The sequence below is a fragment of the Oncorhynchus mykiss genome, chromosome 9 (assembly GCF_013265735.2).
Source record: "Oncorhynchus mykiss isolate Arlee chromosome 9, USDA_OmykA_1.1, whole genome shotgun sequence".
NCBI lineage: Eukaryota > Metazoa > Chordata > Actinopteri > Salmoniformes > Salmonidae > Oncorhynchus > Oncorhynchus mykiss.
The window spans coordinates 34,343,165-34,359,977 of record NC_048573.1 but is presented as its reverse complement, the minus strand read 5'-3'; the positions used below and the strand labels follow the sequence as shown (position 1 = coordinate 34,359,977).

At 40.3% G+C, this 16,813-nt stretch overlaps 1 protein-coding gene across 1 annotated transcript; it reads right to left on the bottom strand.

The window, feature by feature from the left end:
- Positions 1-10,680: 10,680 nt before the first annotated feature.
- LOC110531955 (14-3-3 protein beta/alpha-2-like) lies at positions 10,681-15,623 on the bottom strand. Its single transcript, XM_021615501.1, has 6 exons — positions 15,308-15,623; positions 13,302-13,603; positions 13,083-13,206; positions 12,741-12,904; positions 12,311-12,406; positions 10,681-12,112 (listed from the first exon to the last, which is right to left on the bottom strand). Exons 2-6 carry the CDS (start codon positions 13,593-13,595, stop codon positions 12,056-12,058), a joined length of 735 nt encoding a protein of 244 aa, XP_021471176.1. The 5' UTR covers positions 13,596-13,603; positions 15,308-15,623; the 3' UTR covers positions 10,681-12,055.
- Positions 15,624-16,813: the final 1,190 nt, after the last annotated feature.

Here is a 16,813-nt window from a genome sequence, read left to right as displayed (position 1 = left end):
GAAATACAGAGTAGACATTGTTAATATTATAAATGACTATTGTAGCTGGAAACAGATTGTTTTGAATGGAATATCTACATAGGTGTACAGGGGCCTATTATCAGCATCCATCACTCCTGTGTTCCAATGGCATTAATTGATCATTAGAAAACACTTTTGCAATTATGTTAGCACAGATAAACTGTTGTGCTAATTAAATCAGCAATAAAACTGGCCTTTAGACTAGTTGAGTATCTGGAGCATCAGCATTTGTGGGTTCGATTACAGGCTCAAAATGGCTAGAAACAAAGCACTTTCTTCTGAAACTCGTCAGTCTATTCTTGTTCTGAGAAATTGCCAAGAAACTGAAGAACTCGTACAACGCTGTGTACTACTCAAATCAAAACACATTTATTTATATAGCCCTTCGTACATCAGCTGATATCTCAAAGTGCTGTACAGAAACCCAGCCTAAAACCCCAAACAGCAAGCAATGCAGGTGTAGAAGCACGGTGGCTAGGAAAAACTCCCTAGAAAGGCCAAAACCTAGGAAGAAACCTAGAGAGGAACCAGGCTATGTGGGGTGGCCAGTCCTCTTCTGGCTGTGCCGGGTGGAGATTATAACAGAACATGGCCAAGATGTTCAAATGTTCATAAATTACCAGCATGGTCGAATAATAATAAGGCAGAACAGTTGAAACTGGAGCAGCAGCACAGTCAGGTGGACTACTCCCTTCACAGAACAGTGCAAACTGGCTCTAATCAGACTAGAAAGAGGAGTGGGAGGCCCCGGTGCACAACTGAGTAAGAGGACAAGTACATTAGAGTGTCTAGTTTGAGAAACAGACACCTCAACAAGTCCTCAACTGGCAGCTTCATTAAATAGTACCCACAAAACACCAGCCTCAACGTCAACAGTGAAGAGGTGACTCCAAGATGCTGGCCTTCTAGGCAGAGTTCCTCTGTCCACTGTCTGTGTTCTTTTGCCCATCTTAATCTTTTTTTTTATTGGCCAGATCTGGCTTTATCTTTGCAACTCTGCCGCGAAGACCAGCATCCCGGAGTCGCCTCTTCCAGGCCAGTCCTAAGATAGCTCACATGTTTGCTAATTTTGTCTGTTATCTAGTGATTACCTCCTCCCTCCAACTGTACTACGAACCTGAGGCACAGCAGATATGTAGTAGCCTGCCAGCTGGTAGGAGTCGATAACTGGGCTGGGCATGGTCCCGATTGGTGCCCAGCCTCTTCATGTACTTGTTACTCCCCTCCTTGCACTGGGCTAGAGCCACGTACAGCGGCTTGGTGGCCATGATGGGGCTGTTCATCTCGGTCACCTTTGTGATACATCATTGGATGGTTACTTATGATAAAGTATGGGTATTACTACCTTGGCACCTGTGATGGTGACGTAAGGGGCAAACTCCTTCCTGAGTTTCTCAAGTTCTTGACGTACAAATTGACCCACTGAATCAACACAAACCGCTTCTTCCAATTAATTTAGGTTAAAGACATTTTTCTTCATGACACAGGTGTGTGCATTTCCCCATAGTACCTGATAGTGGTGGAAGCATTCCTGTTTCATCAGCTTAAACTTCCGTTTCAGCTCCCCCTGTCGCGCAATCCTCTTCTGAGCACGGCTCGCGTACAAAACTAGACCAGGAACGAGTTCTTTCCCATTCATCTCCTCAACTGCCTAAAAGCATTCAAAGTCGACTCAAAAAGCCCAATTTTAAATGTCATGTTCCCAATTTTCACATTATAATGACATCATGCTGGTTGATGAAGAGATGACACATAAGGGAGCAACTTCAGGGTAGTATTGGTTTCCATAGTTTACAAATCCAAGAGACCGGCCCCTTTCTTACATCATCAACCACACACTGAGGGTCCTGCCTGGGATACCAAGAACAGAAAGAAGCCTATACAGTGCCTTCGAAAAGTGTTCAGACCCCTTGATGTTTTCCACATTTTGTTACGTTACAGCCTTATTCTAAAATTGATTAAATAAAACAAAATCACCAGCAAACTACACACAATATTCAATAATGTCAAAGCGAAAACAGGTTGACATTTTTGCAAATGTATTAAAAATAAAAACATACCTTATTTACATAAGTATTCAGACCCATTGCAATGAGATTCGAAATTGAGTTCAGGTGCATCCTGTTTCCATTGATCATCCTTGAGATGTAGCTACAACTTGATTGGAGTCCACCTGCGGTAAATTCAATTGATTTGATATGATTTGGAAAGGCACACACCTGTGTATGTAAGGTCCCAGAGTTGACAGTGCATGTCAGAGCAAAAATCAAGCCATGAGGTCGAAGGAATTGTCTGTAGAGCTCAGAAACGGGATTGTGTCGAGGCACAGCTCTGGGGAATGGTACCAAAAAAGGTTCACCTTCCAACAGGACAACAACCCTAAGCACACAGCCAAGACAACACAGGAGTGACTTCGGGACATGTCTCTGAATGTCCTAGAGTGACCCAGCCAGAACCAGGACTTGAACCCGATCGAACATCTCTGGAGAGACCTGAAAATAGCTGTGCAGTAACACTCCCCATCCAACCTGACAGAGCTTGAGAGGATCTGCAGAGAAGAATTGGAGAAACTCCCCAAATACAGGTGTGCCAAGCTTGTAGTGTCATACCTAAGAACAATCAATGCTGTAATCGCTGCCAAAGGTGCTTCAACAAAGTACTGAGTAAAGGGTCTGAATACTTTTGTAAATGTGATAAAAGTATTTAGTCAGCCACTAATTGTGCAAGTTCTCCCACTTAAAAATATGAGAGGCCTGTAATGTTCATCATGGGTACACTTCAACTATGACAGACAAAATGAGAAAAAAATCCAGAAAATCACATTGTAGGATTTTTTATGTAATTTATTTGCAAATTATGGTGGATAATAAGTATCTGTATTTTCAATAACAAAAGTTTCTCCATACTTTTATATACCCTTTGTTGGCAATGACAGAGGTCAAACGTCTTCACAAGGTTTTCACACACTGTTGCTGGTATTTTGGCCCATTCCTCCATGCAGATCTCCTCTAGAGCAGTGATGTTTGGGGGTGTGTTGCTGGGCAACACCGACTTTCAACTCTCTCCAAAGATTTTCTATGGGGTTGAGATCTGGAGACTGGCTAGGCCACTCCAGGACCTTGAAATGCTTCTTACGAAGCCACTCCTTCGTTGCCCATTCTCCCAATCTTCTTCTGGATCATCCAAATGCTCTCTAGCAAACTTCAGACGGGCCTGGACATGTACTGGCTTAAGCAGGGGGACACGTCTGGCACTGCAGGATTTGAGTCCCTGGCTGCGTAGTGTGTTACTGATGGTAGGCTTTGTTACTTTGGTCCCAGCTCTCTGCAGGTCATTCACTAGGTCCCCCCATGTGGTTCTGGGATTTTTGCTCACCGTTCTTGTGATCATTTTGACCCCACGGGGTGAGATCTTGCGTGGAGCCCCAGATCGAGGGAGATTATCAGTGGTCTTGTATGTCTTCCATTTCCTAATTATTGCTCCCACAGTTGATTTCTTCAAACCAAGCTGCTTACCTATTGCAGATTCAGTCTTCCCAGCCTGGTGCAGGTCTACAATTTTGTTTCTGGTGTCCTTTGACAGCTCTTTGGTCTTGGCCTTGGCCATAGTGGAGTTTGGAGTGTGACTGATAACAAGTTCAAACAGGTGCCATTAATACAGGTAACGAGTGGAGAACAGAGGAGCCTCCTAAAGAAGAAGTTACAGGTCTGTGAGAGCCAGAAATCTTGCTTGTTTGTAGGTGACCAAATACTTATTTTCCACCATAATTTGCAAATAAATTCAAAAAGAAATCCTACAATGTGATTTTCTGGATTTTTTCCCCCTCATTTTGTCTGTCATAGTTGAAGTGTACCTATGATGAACATTACAGGCCTCTCATCTTTTTAAGTGGGAGAACTTGCACAATTGGTGGCTGACTAAATACTTTTTTGCCCCACTGTTGTCAGTGGGGCATGTCCATGTCCATGTTCTTGATAAAAATGTTTCCAGCTCCAGACTTCCGTAGCCCTGGTAGGTCGACCCTTGAGGACCTCATAGTTCATCGTATCCAGAGCACATTCCGCAGAATTTTTTTTTTGAGTACACATCCACTGCATCAAACATCAGCTCAACACAGAAATGTCCATGAATAAACTAATATATTTAATTGCTTTAATCATTGGAATATTAATCAATTAGCAGGATTAATCTTGCCATCCAGCTGATCAAAGCAAATATCAAAGTCTACTTCAATGTAGTTGACCTTTGGAGTGGCTCTAGTTAGAGACAGACAAAGCTCTCATATGGTGTCAGTTACCATCAGCTTATGTCTATTTGTCCATGATTGATACGTAGTAAAAATCTGAATAGAAAAATATTACCATCAGTGGGCTGCTGGAAGTTGATGTAGGCTTATCCTAGGGACCTGCGAGTGATGACATCACGACAGACAAAGATGGACATGATGGGTCCAGCAGGAGAGAACTTCTGGTAGAGTATGGCCTCTGTGACATCAGGGTGCAGTTCCCCTATGTACTGGGAGGACAACGGGTATGATTAACCAGTGCTGTTCATCCTGCAAACACGGAGAGAGTGAAGAAGATAGAGACTGAAAATGGCAGACAACATAATACAAACTGACGTTGAGTTGGAGACTGTTTTGCACTATTTCATTGACTGCTATCTTATATGATGTTACCAAGTCTCTTACAGATTTAGGATAGTTAGTTTATCTGACCTGGAACTTGAGACACATGGTCTGTCTCTTGGGTGGGGGTGGAAGGGGAGGTGTCACCTGTGGCACATAACGGAATTGACGAGCTGAGGATCAGAATGGCCTTTAAGGTTGCAGTGACACATCCGTAACCTGAGCGGAAACCAGATTGCATACCAGAGAGAAAACTATAGACATCAAGAAAGCCAGTCAGTTGATTATTGACAACTTTTTCCACCATGTTTGATAAACAGGGCAAAATAGAAATAGGCCTATAACAGATAGGATACCTTGATCTCCCCCTTTAATAAATAAAGGACTAACCGTGGCTGCCTTCCAAGCAATGGGAATCTCCCCAGAGAGAAGACAGGTTAAAAAGGTCAGGGATAGGCTTAGCGATGATAGGGACAGCAACCTTAAAGAAGGGTCTAAACCATCTGACCCATATGTTTTTTGGGGGTCAAGTTCAAGGAGCTCCTTTAGCACCTTGGACTCAGTGACCGCCTTTGTAGAAACTTTGTAGCGGGGCAGGGGAAAAAGAGGGAGCTGTCACCTTTGGCACCAGTTGTGAAACTGGGCTGCACTGGTTTTCCATCAACCCAGCTCGAATTTCAGAATTCCATTTGAGCCAGCTCAAACTTGGCCCTAATTTTAAATGCCAATGGAAACAAGGCTTTGGAGTCACACTATGGCATGTTGTGTGGTCCTCCCACTACAACTCTTCAGAAAAACGAGCTGTTTATTAGGCTACAGATAAATAAGGGCTAATAAATTATGAACTTCCCAGGGTGCTGAAAGTGCAAGGGAATTTGCTTGATGCTCCTTTCCAATAAAAATCAAAGATCTTATTCTGGTGACATGATCATCGATGCTTGGTACGCAGTGAGTTAAATTAACTACAACGTTCGTAGTTGAAACAGATTGCAGATTTCTAGCAGGTAGCATTCAAACGATTCTGTCATTTGTTTGAAATACAACTTGTTTGCTTAGCTACATGGCTTGCTAGCTATTTAGCAACTTACATAGATAGCTAGTTAGCTAACGTTAGTCTAATGTCAGCTAGCTAGGTACGGTCACTAGCCAAGTTGGCGGACTGGTGATTGCCATCAATTCCAGCATCACTAATGAAATCAAAATAAATTCCAGAAAATAGCATTTATAAATCTATATTATTAGAGAATGACTGACTGTTAGAGGAATTTTGATTCCTATATGTTCATTAACCAATTCAATTAAAAATTCTAAGAATTTGTAAGATCCTTATTTGCATAAAATGGACAGAGACCAGCCTTAAAAGTAATCAGTAGCATTTATTTCCGAGAGCTCTGCTCTTAATCACATGTTCATTAGGTTTTATATCACACATAGCGTCATAGCTTTTAATATGTGTCACGTTCTGACCATCGTTCGTGTGTGTTTTCATTGTTTTAGTGTTGGTCAGGACGTGAGCTGGGTGGGCATTCTATGTTGGATGTCTTGTTTGTCTATTGCTATGTCTGGCCTGATATGGTTCTCAATCAGAGGCAGGTGTTAGTCATTGTCTCTGATTGGGAACCATATTTAGGTAGCCTGGGTTTCACTGTGTGTTTGTGGGTGATTGTTCCTGTCTCTGTGTTTTGCACCAGATAGGGCTGTTTTTGGTTTTCCACATTTATTGTTTTGTAGTGTTCGTGTTTTTTCGTTTTGTCATTAAACATGAATCAAAGAAACCACGCTGCATTTTGGTCCGCCTCTACTTCACCCAAAGGAAACCGTTACAATATGTCCCTCCTCTTCTTGGACATTGTCTCTCTTCCTCTTGGACAATGACTTAGCTACTTTTCAATGCAATTCCAACACACACATATTGTTTCTTATGTTACCACATGTTACACAATCTATTGCAAGTCCTACGGTTTTTCCCCTCCCTGGATGGGGACCAGACATTTCTCCTGTTGTTATTATAATTATGTTATAATTGTTATAATTATGTTAATTAATGTTAGTTATAATTCCACATAAAATGTATACACTATTTAGTCATTATTGATAAAAATCCTCCAACACTGACCTTATTCAAATGCCCAAGGTGGAAACAGAGCGCAGTCAGATTACTTAATTTACAAAGTGCTGACCTATAAAAGTAGTTTTTTTTGGTCATTAAACTACAGTAGGGAACGCTGTTTGGGTCTTTGCGTGTCAAAAAGATACACGTCATAGAACACTATTTGACGCTTCAAATAAGCTTTTAAATTTGACACATCAAGTGTTAAGGGTTGTGTCATTCGAATCTCGTGTCAGGATAAATATGACAATGAGTCACCGATTGTATACTAGGTACTTTTTATTAGCTAAGCAATAAGTGGTAAATGCAATATATACGGGCTCTCTGTCACACCTCGCAGGGCAAACAGAGAACTGACTTGTTTCTGACAAAATTATAATATACTCTTTGACAGAAGAGGTTCCTGCTTCCGAGCCGGCCTGTCAGAGTAGAGACTGGGCGTGGTTTAAACTCACTCAGCCTATCGTTGATTGTTGGCGCCCGAGCTGGTCCCACCCGCCTAGGCGCTTCAGCGGTCAGTCGTTGTAGTTGTGTAGAATATCTATGCGCCCATGCTCGATACAGTTATCAGGCACCTGGCTCCTGCTATCTAACAAAATACCGTTTGTTCCCTACACTGCGTTCTGTATGTTATTCTGTATTTTTCCCATCACGAGAAAGGCCCATGGCCCTGAAACTGTTAACAATGTCTCAAGTCAGCTATGTTGCATAACACATATACCCACACAAGCCAACAGCAAATAATATTCCATCACATATGATATGGTAACGGGCTATCGTGTATAACACAGAACCTCACACAAGTAACACAGTTATAGAATATTGTGTGTGCTGGATTTGTGTTAGCAAAGCACCACTATCAGTAGCACTGTCAAAGCTGCACTAAAAAAGTCTGCGAACACCCACAGTCCACGAACGATGCTAACTAGCTGCTTATGGTTTTAGCTATGGGCAACAGGAATAAGTAGATGGCTAGCTAGTTATTTTTCATAAACTTAAGTTCAGTTCCAATAGGCAAACAACAAGTGGCTACGTAGCTAATACTTACGATTCCTACATCATTGCTTAGAATATTGAAAATGACTGCAGTTTCAGGCTGGTTGCATTGACGCTAGCTAGGTACCAAGCTAAAGCTAGCTAGCTACTCTAGAAGTTGCTAATAACATCTGTATATATATATATATATCTTATTCCAAATGCTCACACAAACGTTTTCCCATCTGGTCTAACAAATAATACCTTATTACCAACTCGGTATTGTAAACACACCGTTTGCCTGTGTTGTTCGCAGACTTTTTTAGTACAGCTTTGAGTGCTACTGATAGTAGTGGTGCTTTGCTAACACAAACCCAGCACACAACATTCTATAATAGAACTGTGACTTGACGTGTCAAATTTAAAAGCTTACGGACTCCTTAAATAGTGTTATTTGACGTGTATATTTTTTGACACTCAAAGACCCCAACGGCGTTCCCTTGTGAAACACCAACCTTGTCACTCCGTGGCCATGATAAACTATGTCGACGCGGCCCGAATAAATCTTCTGCGTGAAAAAGTAGTCCCGTACATTGAAAAGCTACATTCTGGGATTCGAAAAAACAGAAAATGTAAAAGTCCAACATTTGTTAAAATAAATGAGTGACAGGTGTATACATCACTGCAGCCTCGTCTCATATACTAGACGTAGCGTAAACGTAAATTCGTTATCCTAAATTAGAATACGTTTGGTACTGTATGGTTACATAAGACATATGGTTACTTTAGGCAAAAAAGAAAAGTAGGGTGGATGGGTGGGTGTATAAAAGGTTGAGAGTTTGAATCTCATAATTGTAGCTAATTAGCAACTTTTCAACTACACTTAACAAAAATATAAATGCAACATGTAAAGTGTTGGTCCCATGTTTCATCAGCTGAAATAAAAGATCCCAGACATTTTCAAAAAAGCTTATTTATCTTTGTTTACATCCCTGTTAGTGAGCATTTCTCCTTTGCCAAGATAGTCCATCCAGTTGACATGTGTGGCATATCAAGAAGCTGATTAAACAGCATGATTATTACAGAGGTGCACCTTGTGCTGGGGGACAATAAAAGGCCACTCTAAAATGTGTTTTTGTCCCACAACACAATGCCACAGATGTCTCAAGTTTTAACGGAGCATGCAAATGGCATGCTGACTGCAGGAATGTCCACCAGAGCTATTGCCAGAAAATGTCACCTCATGTTTCAGCATGATAATGCGTGGCCGGCCCCATGTCGCAAGGATCTATGCACAATTCCTGGAAGCTGAAAATGTCCCAATTCTTCCATTGCCTGCATACTCACCAGACATGTCACCCATTGAGCATGTTTGGGATACTCTGGATTGATGTGTACTACAGCATGTTCCAGTTCCCGCCAATATCCAGCAACTTTACACAGCCATTGAAGAAGAGTGGGACAACATTCCACAGGCCACAATTAACAGCCTCATCAACTCTATGCAAAGGAGATTTGTAGTGCTGCATGGGGCAATTGGTGGTCACACCAGATACTGACTAGTTTTCTGATCTGTGCCCCTACCTATTTTTTTAAAGGTATCTGTGACCAACAGATTCATACAGTATCTGTATTCCCAGTCATGTGAAATCCATAGATTAGAGCCTAATGTATTTTAAATTGACTGATTTCCTTATATGAACTGTAACTTAGTAAAATATTTGAAGTTGCATGTTGCGTTTATGTGTTCAGTATACTTACTACTTTTTTAGCTACTTTGCAACTACTTATATTATCTAACTCTAACCCTTGCCCTTATTAATGTAACTCCTAAACTTAACCCTAACCCCTAGCCTAGCTAACGTTAGCCAGCTAGCTAGAATTCATAACATATCATACGAAATGGGAGATGGAAATCCACAAAATTAATACATGCCATATGAAATATAGTCTATTTACTATATGTTATCTAGAATTGACATACAGAATAATAGAAAATGCTCAGAGACCAGGTTGATAATTGGCAAAAACCAATGATTGTACAATAATGTACTTTGTAAATACTGTTGAATAATAAAGATGACATTCTGCCTTTAAAAAAAATCTTAAACACAACCGTATTTCACTTGGACTTTGACAGTTTACAAATTATTACCTAAGTGAAACTGGGATGTTTTTTGCAAGATAAATATTTAATCTATAACCTGTTTTCCCAATTTCATTAATAGCTACTTTTAGCTATTCTAACTTTTGACAACCATGTGCCACTGTGAAAATAGACTGTCTCAAGCTAGGTTTCCACCCAATTGGCAACAGATTTTCATAACAATATTATTTTAAAAAACAATTTGATGTTTCCATCAAATTGACATGCGTGATGACGTAGTACACAAAAACAACTTGACTGTTAAATTCCCATGTACCAAATAAAGACTAAAAGTTGAATGGGTTTCCATCTAATTATTAAGTTCACTGATGACTTTGTCACAAAACATTTTCAGCTATATTGTTCTGGCGCGTGTGCTCTAAACAGCTCGCAGATACAGTGCAAGTAGGATAGCCTATACTACATTAAATTTGCATTTGTCAAAAGGCAGCCAAGCATCAACCATCATGTCTTTCCTGGGTCAGTGGGAGTACCACACAACATATCGTGAGACTGCAAGTTTACTTCGATATAATGCTTTTGTCGATATTAATGTATAAAAGCATTTCCATCCACATCTCGTACAATCAATTTTACCGACACAAAATGAGCCCTCCTTGTCTAGCATATTTTGTTTTGTCGACATTTGGAAAGTCAAATCAGCTGTTTCCATCAGGCCTGTCATTAAAACCAATTCTCCAACATGTACTTTAATCACATGAAAAGGTTTAATAGAAACCTGGTTATAGGAGCACATTTTTGTCAAGAAAGAATACTGGTCAGTAAAAACAAAGCAAGATAGCCTGTTCCACATTTTATTTATTCAGATAAAGATGAGAATTGACTCTAAGAAAGCAGACTGGCCGCTATATGTAGATGAGTGTCTTACTCTATGTGGGATGTAATGGTTGTGTTGATATTGTGAATTTGTGACACTGCTTCTTACTTGGGTTGTGGTATGAGTTGGCTCTCCAATCTGCTGCTTCACAATAAATTGTACAGCAATGGCTTCAGAGGCTTATGTTCAAAGCAGTAGAGTTTAGGGGCATGAGAGCAAATTATGACATACCTTACAAACCATAGAACATACATAACAAATATGTTGAGATTCTAAGAGAGAATAGAAGACGGTCTAAGCTTAATTTCAACTTCTTGGCAGTCAAACAAGCGACATGAACATGTCTTCCATTTTGAAGTGTCTAATAGGAAACCAGGCACAGAAACATTGGAGAAAACAACCGCTTTAAGAGGAATATTTTGCAAGCAGGGTTGATACAGTGTGATAAGACATTTTTGAAAAAACGTTCAGTTACTTTAGGTTTTAAAGAAAGATAGTCAATCTTGCAAAATACATGGAACATTTAAGCACATACAATTTTCATTGTATTGAGTTCAAGCAGCGCTTGATCTTGAACATTGAGTTATACCATTAGGACAATAATCCACTTTGTTCAAAAAGAGTTCTGCCTTTCATAAAGCCTAATACAATTCTGGTGGAATGTCTTATAATGGGGAAATCTAACATGGCGAAGTAAGGGGTCCCTTAATCAAACCTTGAAATTGTGAAAGTGATTATAGAGCAAAACGCCCAGATGCCAGTGTCACAATACAGCCTGCCTCCTTTCTGTATGAGCACACAGCAGAATTGCACTGTTAGTTAAATACAGGATTGTACTGTCTGAATTTTAAAAGCAATAGTGATGTGGGGAAGAAAATATAACACTTAGCATCACAGCATTGGTGAAAATTAACTGCCAGTTTAATAACCATACGTTAAATCTGCAATACCATGACAAATCACAAAAAAAAATGACCGTAACAAAATATGCACAACCAGCTAGGTGGAACAAAGGAATTAAGGACGATTAGAATTAACAACCCCCGCCCCCAACAGTCAGTCATTCACACACCCAATTTAGCGCACACACACACAAAAAAAACAACTAAATAACAGCAACATGGACTCGCTACTCAATAGAACCACATTATTTTCACAAACAAAATGACAACCTGGACATTACCCTGTCGCCTCAGTGACCTGAGAGGGATAAACTAGTTGGTCAGGAACAATTCCGGCTGCTTGTCATACAGAGGGGGGAGGGGTTGATGGAGTGGAGGTGGATGTTTATAAGCTGTTTGTGTTTAAGAGTGTAGATAGATTAACAGTGCAATTCCATTAGTTTTCCCCTTCTCCGGTCTCTCCCTCATCTCCCTGGTTTTCCGATGTCCACAGCTGCAAAAAAAAAGAAGTTTGTTACATTATACTCCCCAAACCTGAATTTGGTATCTTCTACACCATGCCATAGAAATGAACAAAACATATGCATGTAACTGGAAGCATCAATGGGTTGACTTGAAGCAATTACATTAAGAGGAATTGGTGTCAAGCCATTTAATAATTATACAAAAAAAGAAGAAAGAAAAGACTTACAGTCAGGTTGTCCCTTAGTAGTTGCATGATCAAAGTACTGTCTTTGTAGGAATCCTCATTTAAGGTGTCGAGTTCAGCGATGGCTTCATCAAATGCCTGTAAAAGAAGAAATTACACTAAGAATAGAATGCTAAATTGCCACCAGTTATTCCAGTACACAGCTATCCCTTTGCTATACAAATGCACTAAGTTATTGTCACGCCAGTCATTTGTTAAAATAGTGGTATGCTGAAATAACTGCAGGATGGGCACATTTTTAGATCCAATTTCATGTTTGCAAACTGAGCCAAAGTGCCTTCTTACAAATGCAGAAACTGGCAAGATAAGACATGTCACAATGGCTCTGCATTCTTTGAGTGAAGCACTTTTTTATTGTCTTGGGGGTGAAAGCTGAGGCGGCATGATTTGGCACTTGAAGTCGCTCTCTCACCGTCTTGGCCAAGGTGCAGGCCTTCTCAGGGTTGTTGAGGATTTCATAGTAAAAGACAGAGAAGTTGAGGGCCAGGCCGAGCCTGATGGGGTGTGTTGGCTGCATCTCCTTCTTGCTGATGTCGAAAGCATCCTGGTATGCCTGCTGGGAATTATCCACTGTGGCTTTAAAAGCAACAAGGGAGAGGATGAATTTGAGCACTTAGTGTGTAGCAGTACAATTCATCACATCTTTAGGGAATATTTTAACATATTCCTCTATCCAGACATCTGATCCATTAGCAGTCATTATGTGATTTGGTGTATTTCATACAACTAAATAAACTATGTCTTGTTTACTTACTCTTTTTTGCATCCCCAGCTGCTACCTCAGACAGGTATCTATAATAATCGCCTTTCATTTTCAGGTAGAACACCTTGCTCTCAGCTGCAGTGGCATTGGCAATCAGGTACTTGTCAAGAAGTCCCTGAAAGAGAAGACAAAAATTATTGAAATCAGCATACCTACCTAGAGAGAAATGTAAAAGTTATATTTCAGAGGGTGGACCACAACAGTTCTTACCAGCACATCGTTGCAGATGTCCTGCAGCTCGGTTTCAATCTTCTCCCGGTACTCCTTGGCCATGGCTTGCTTCTTCTCATTGCCCTCTGTCTTTTGCTCAATGCTGGAGATGACCCGCCAGGATGAGCGGCGTGCCCCCACAACGTTCTTGTAGGCCACCGACAGCAGGTTGCGCTCCTCATTGGAGAGCTCCCCACCCTGCTCCGTCACAGACTTCATGGCCCCAGCCATATCGTCATAGCGCTCAGCCTGCTCAGCGAGCTTGGCCTTTTGTACCAGGTCGTTCTTGTCCATTTTTCAGTCTGTGAGAAAAAAAAGAGTGCAGAATGTTAGGAGTGTATCGAAATAGTCTGGTGGGCCTTTTTCTCATATCTGTGCAGATGAAGGAAAGGACTATTGATATTAGATATACCTATAGCACCCTACATATGACTAGTCAATTACAAAATTTATTCAAACTGCTGAGAGGTGACACAGGGCAGTAGGTTAATCTAACTGATTAATGTTCATGTTCCTTCTCTTGGTTTTTAGATAGATTAGGCCATTCTTATGAATTAATGTCTAGGGGACTCTGATATTGCCTACTTTCATATTACCAGGACTAAGGCCATTTGAAATATAGATAAATAAGTGATTTCAGTGATTTGCGCCATGATTATGCAATTTTCTATGAATTTGAATGATTGCATTTGAATGTTAGCTAAAACAGGTAGCTATGTAGAACTACACTTAGCCTTAATGTTTTACTGGTGCATGGCCGCCATTGTAAGAGTTCCATACAACTAGGCATGGTGGTGTGTTCATGTCCTGAATGTGTTCTTGCACGCAAGCTTGTACTAGATAGTAGTGGCAGTAATGCGTAGTGGGGCCGTAGGGCGGCACCACTCACTACACAACTTGTAAGACTACATGCATAAAATTGCTAACCAGGGATGTATATTAATGGGTCAATAATTTCATCAATTTAGCAAGCTACCTTTACATATCGTTGAGTTATCTAGAAGCTAGTTAACTTTACTACTGCTATCCAATTCTGACAGAACAATCAATCGACATTAATAACCTTTCGATGTGTCTTCACCCGCCCCTAGCTAGCTACCCCGTTTGAAATCAATAAATATAGTAGCTAATTTCAATAAATAAATATATAGGACGGTTAATGTCGATTGGTGTATGTATATATTAACTACCTAACCTCTTTAGTGGGGCATATATGTTATGTATATTGTTTTGCCATCTAGCGTTAACGTGTTGGTTATTACTAGCTAACGTTAGCCAATTTAATGCGATATTAAAACAACGATGGTTGAATGGCGGGTCATTTGCTAGCTAGTTAACGTTGCGGTAAGAGGCTTGATGTAACTAACTTTAACTCGCAAACGGTAACGTTGGTTACTATCCTTGTCAAACGATATAATTTAAAGTAGTTGACTAGCTGGCTTAGACATATGTGTTGTTATTGAATCAAAACAATTATCCGGCTAACGTTGCGGGTCAGCCGCAAAGGCCTGTGTTCTGCCTGTAAGACGCTAGCTATAGATGCTAGTCGACAGCTAGCTGCAGCACACCACCTCAGAATAGTGGAGGTCGGTCAAATGGCTAGGAGTAGCTAGCTAGCTAGCTCTAAATACGATGTCTGCGGTTATCGACTTTTCGCATGTCCATTTCAGTAGGAATAGGTCAATGGTTATTTTACACTACGATTTAGTTCATGTTACCCGCTTTATCAGTTATAGCTGATAAGTTAGCTAACCATTTTCAATTCGCGTACATGGCCTAGCTAGCTAGTTTGGCAGGAGCTCAGTTAGCTTACTAGCCACCTAGAAAACAAGTCCTTGTTCAGCACACTTCACCGAGGAGCGTTGTATAATTAAAGTTAGCGAGCTAGCATGATGGCTAACGACTATAATTACACCGAAACGGATATACTGTGTAATATTGAACACACGAAATAAAAACATAAGGCAAAAATGAACTTTTCTCGGGTCCCGAGTATACAAACTCACAATTTTTACGGCTCTAATTCCTGCTTTTTCTCTGGACAATGCAGCCTCCGTCCTCCGTGTCTCTCCTCGAATCGTTCAGGGCAGTACCACTTCCGCTACATTGACACTTCTGTTTCCTTTAGCTAGCTAACGTTAGCTTCATGTCAACAAAATACTTCACGCTATAACAGACATGATATCGATTGGGTTTAATCATTTATATTCAGCTACCTCAACCCCTTATTTAAACCAGGACAATGCAGTGTGTTTTGGCTAGTAAGAGGAACAGCTATACACATACAGTATCTTCAAATTAGCACTGATTGCAATGCATGTTGGATGCACCTGAACATATGAAGAAATTATATTTCCCTATTACTAATATAGTTGGAGGACAAATCTCATCACAGCGTTGAAATATTGTTGAAGATAGCGTGAAAAACAAATGCACTTGGGCAGTGTTTTAAGATATGCAAAGTTCAGGTGTGTACTTGCACTATAGATGGGCTTTGCTTTCAAAATCCTATATACTGGAATACTTTTTCTCTACTCAATGCAACGTGCAGTTGACGATCAGGACATTTTACAGTGAGTATGTTGAGCCAGAATGAGCCAACATGACTCAAAGCTAAATAGACATGCTTTGGAATGAAGATGAGCAGAGAGAGTAGTGTTCAGTATCTTACAATGACTTCCTTTCAAACAATACAGCTGACTCATACATATGTACATTGCATTAATGCAGTGCTGTTCATCAGTTTTTTTTGTTTTGTGCATGCATTCACATGCCCCAAGTCATTGCATGTATCAGGGGTCCATAATGCCCAACTTCCATTCATATACATTATGAAGAAAGTAATGAATTACCCTTCCCCTTCATTACCTCCAAAAAACACACATCTAGTCATTGAAAATGTATTGGATTTATTACACATTAAGTGGGAAATGGGTTCCTTTTCCATCTCTTTGATATTTCAAGTAGAAATCGTGCACCAATATTGCATTTTAAAACCTTGTTATATGAAGTACTCTTTAATTTAGACAACACGGAAAATTCAATAAATCTAATTTTTAATATGAATAAAGACTTGCTGAAGTGCCAAAATTCAGCATTTTGATATGTCGCTCCATCAACTCTGTGTCACCTCTTAACCCCAAAATGTCTCCAAGTGTCACACCTACTCCCTCTCCAATGCTTGACGTCAGCGGTGTATTAACCACCGGTCTTGGCACCATCATTACGCACACCTGCTCACCATCGTTATTTATCCCTCAGTACCTCAGTCAGTATTGGTTTTGTACTTTATTTTAAGGTCAACCCTGTTACGTGAACTGAATGCTTGCTTTAATATGGTGAAATTGGACATCTAATAGTGAAATGCTTGTAAGCTTTTTGCTACACCTGCAATAACATTTGCTAAATATGTGTATGTGACCAATACAATTAGATTTTTATTCATAGTAAAATCATGGGAGCTGGTTCTACTATATTTGGCCATTTTCTGGTGTTTTGTGGAAGAACACTGA

What these genes read in the sequence shown, in the direction of transcription:
- LOC110531955 (XM_021615501.1), bottom strand. Translation starts at nt 13,595, where the DNA reads ATGGACAAGAACGACCTGGTACAAAAGGCCAAGCTCGCTGAGCAGGCT. An exon ending in CCTGCACCTTGGCCAAGACG is followed by an intron (nt 12,407 to 12,740) that starts GTGAGAGAGCGA and finishes CTTCTTTTACAG; the next exon opens with GCATTTGATGAAGCCATCGC. An exon ending in TACTAAGGGACAACCTGACT is followed by an intron (nt 12,113 to 12,310) that starts GTAAGTCTTTTC and finishes TTTTTTTTGCAG; the next exon opens with CTGTGGACATCGGAAAACCA.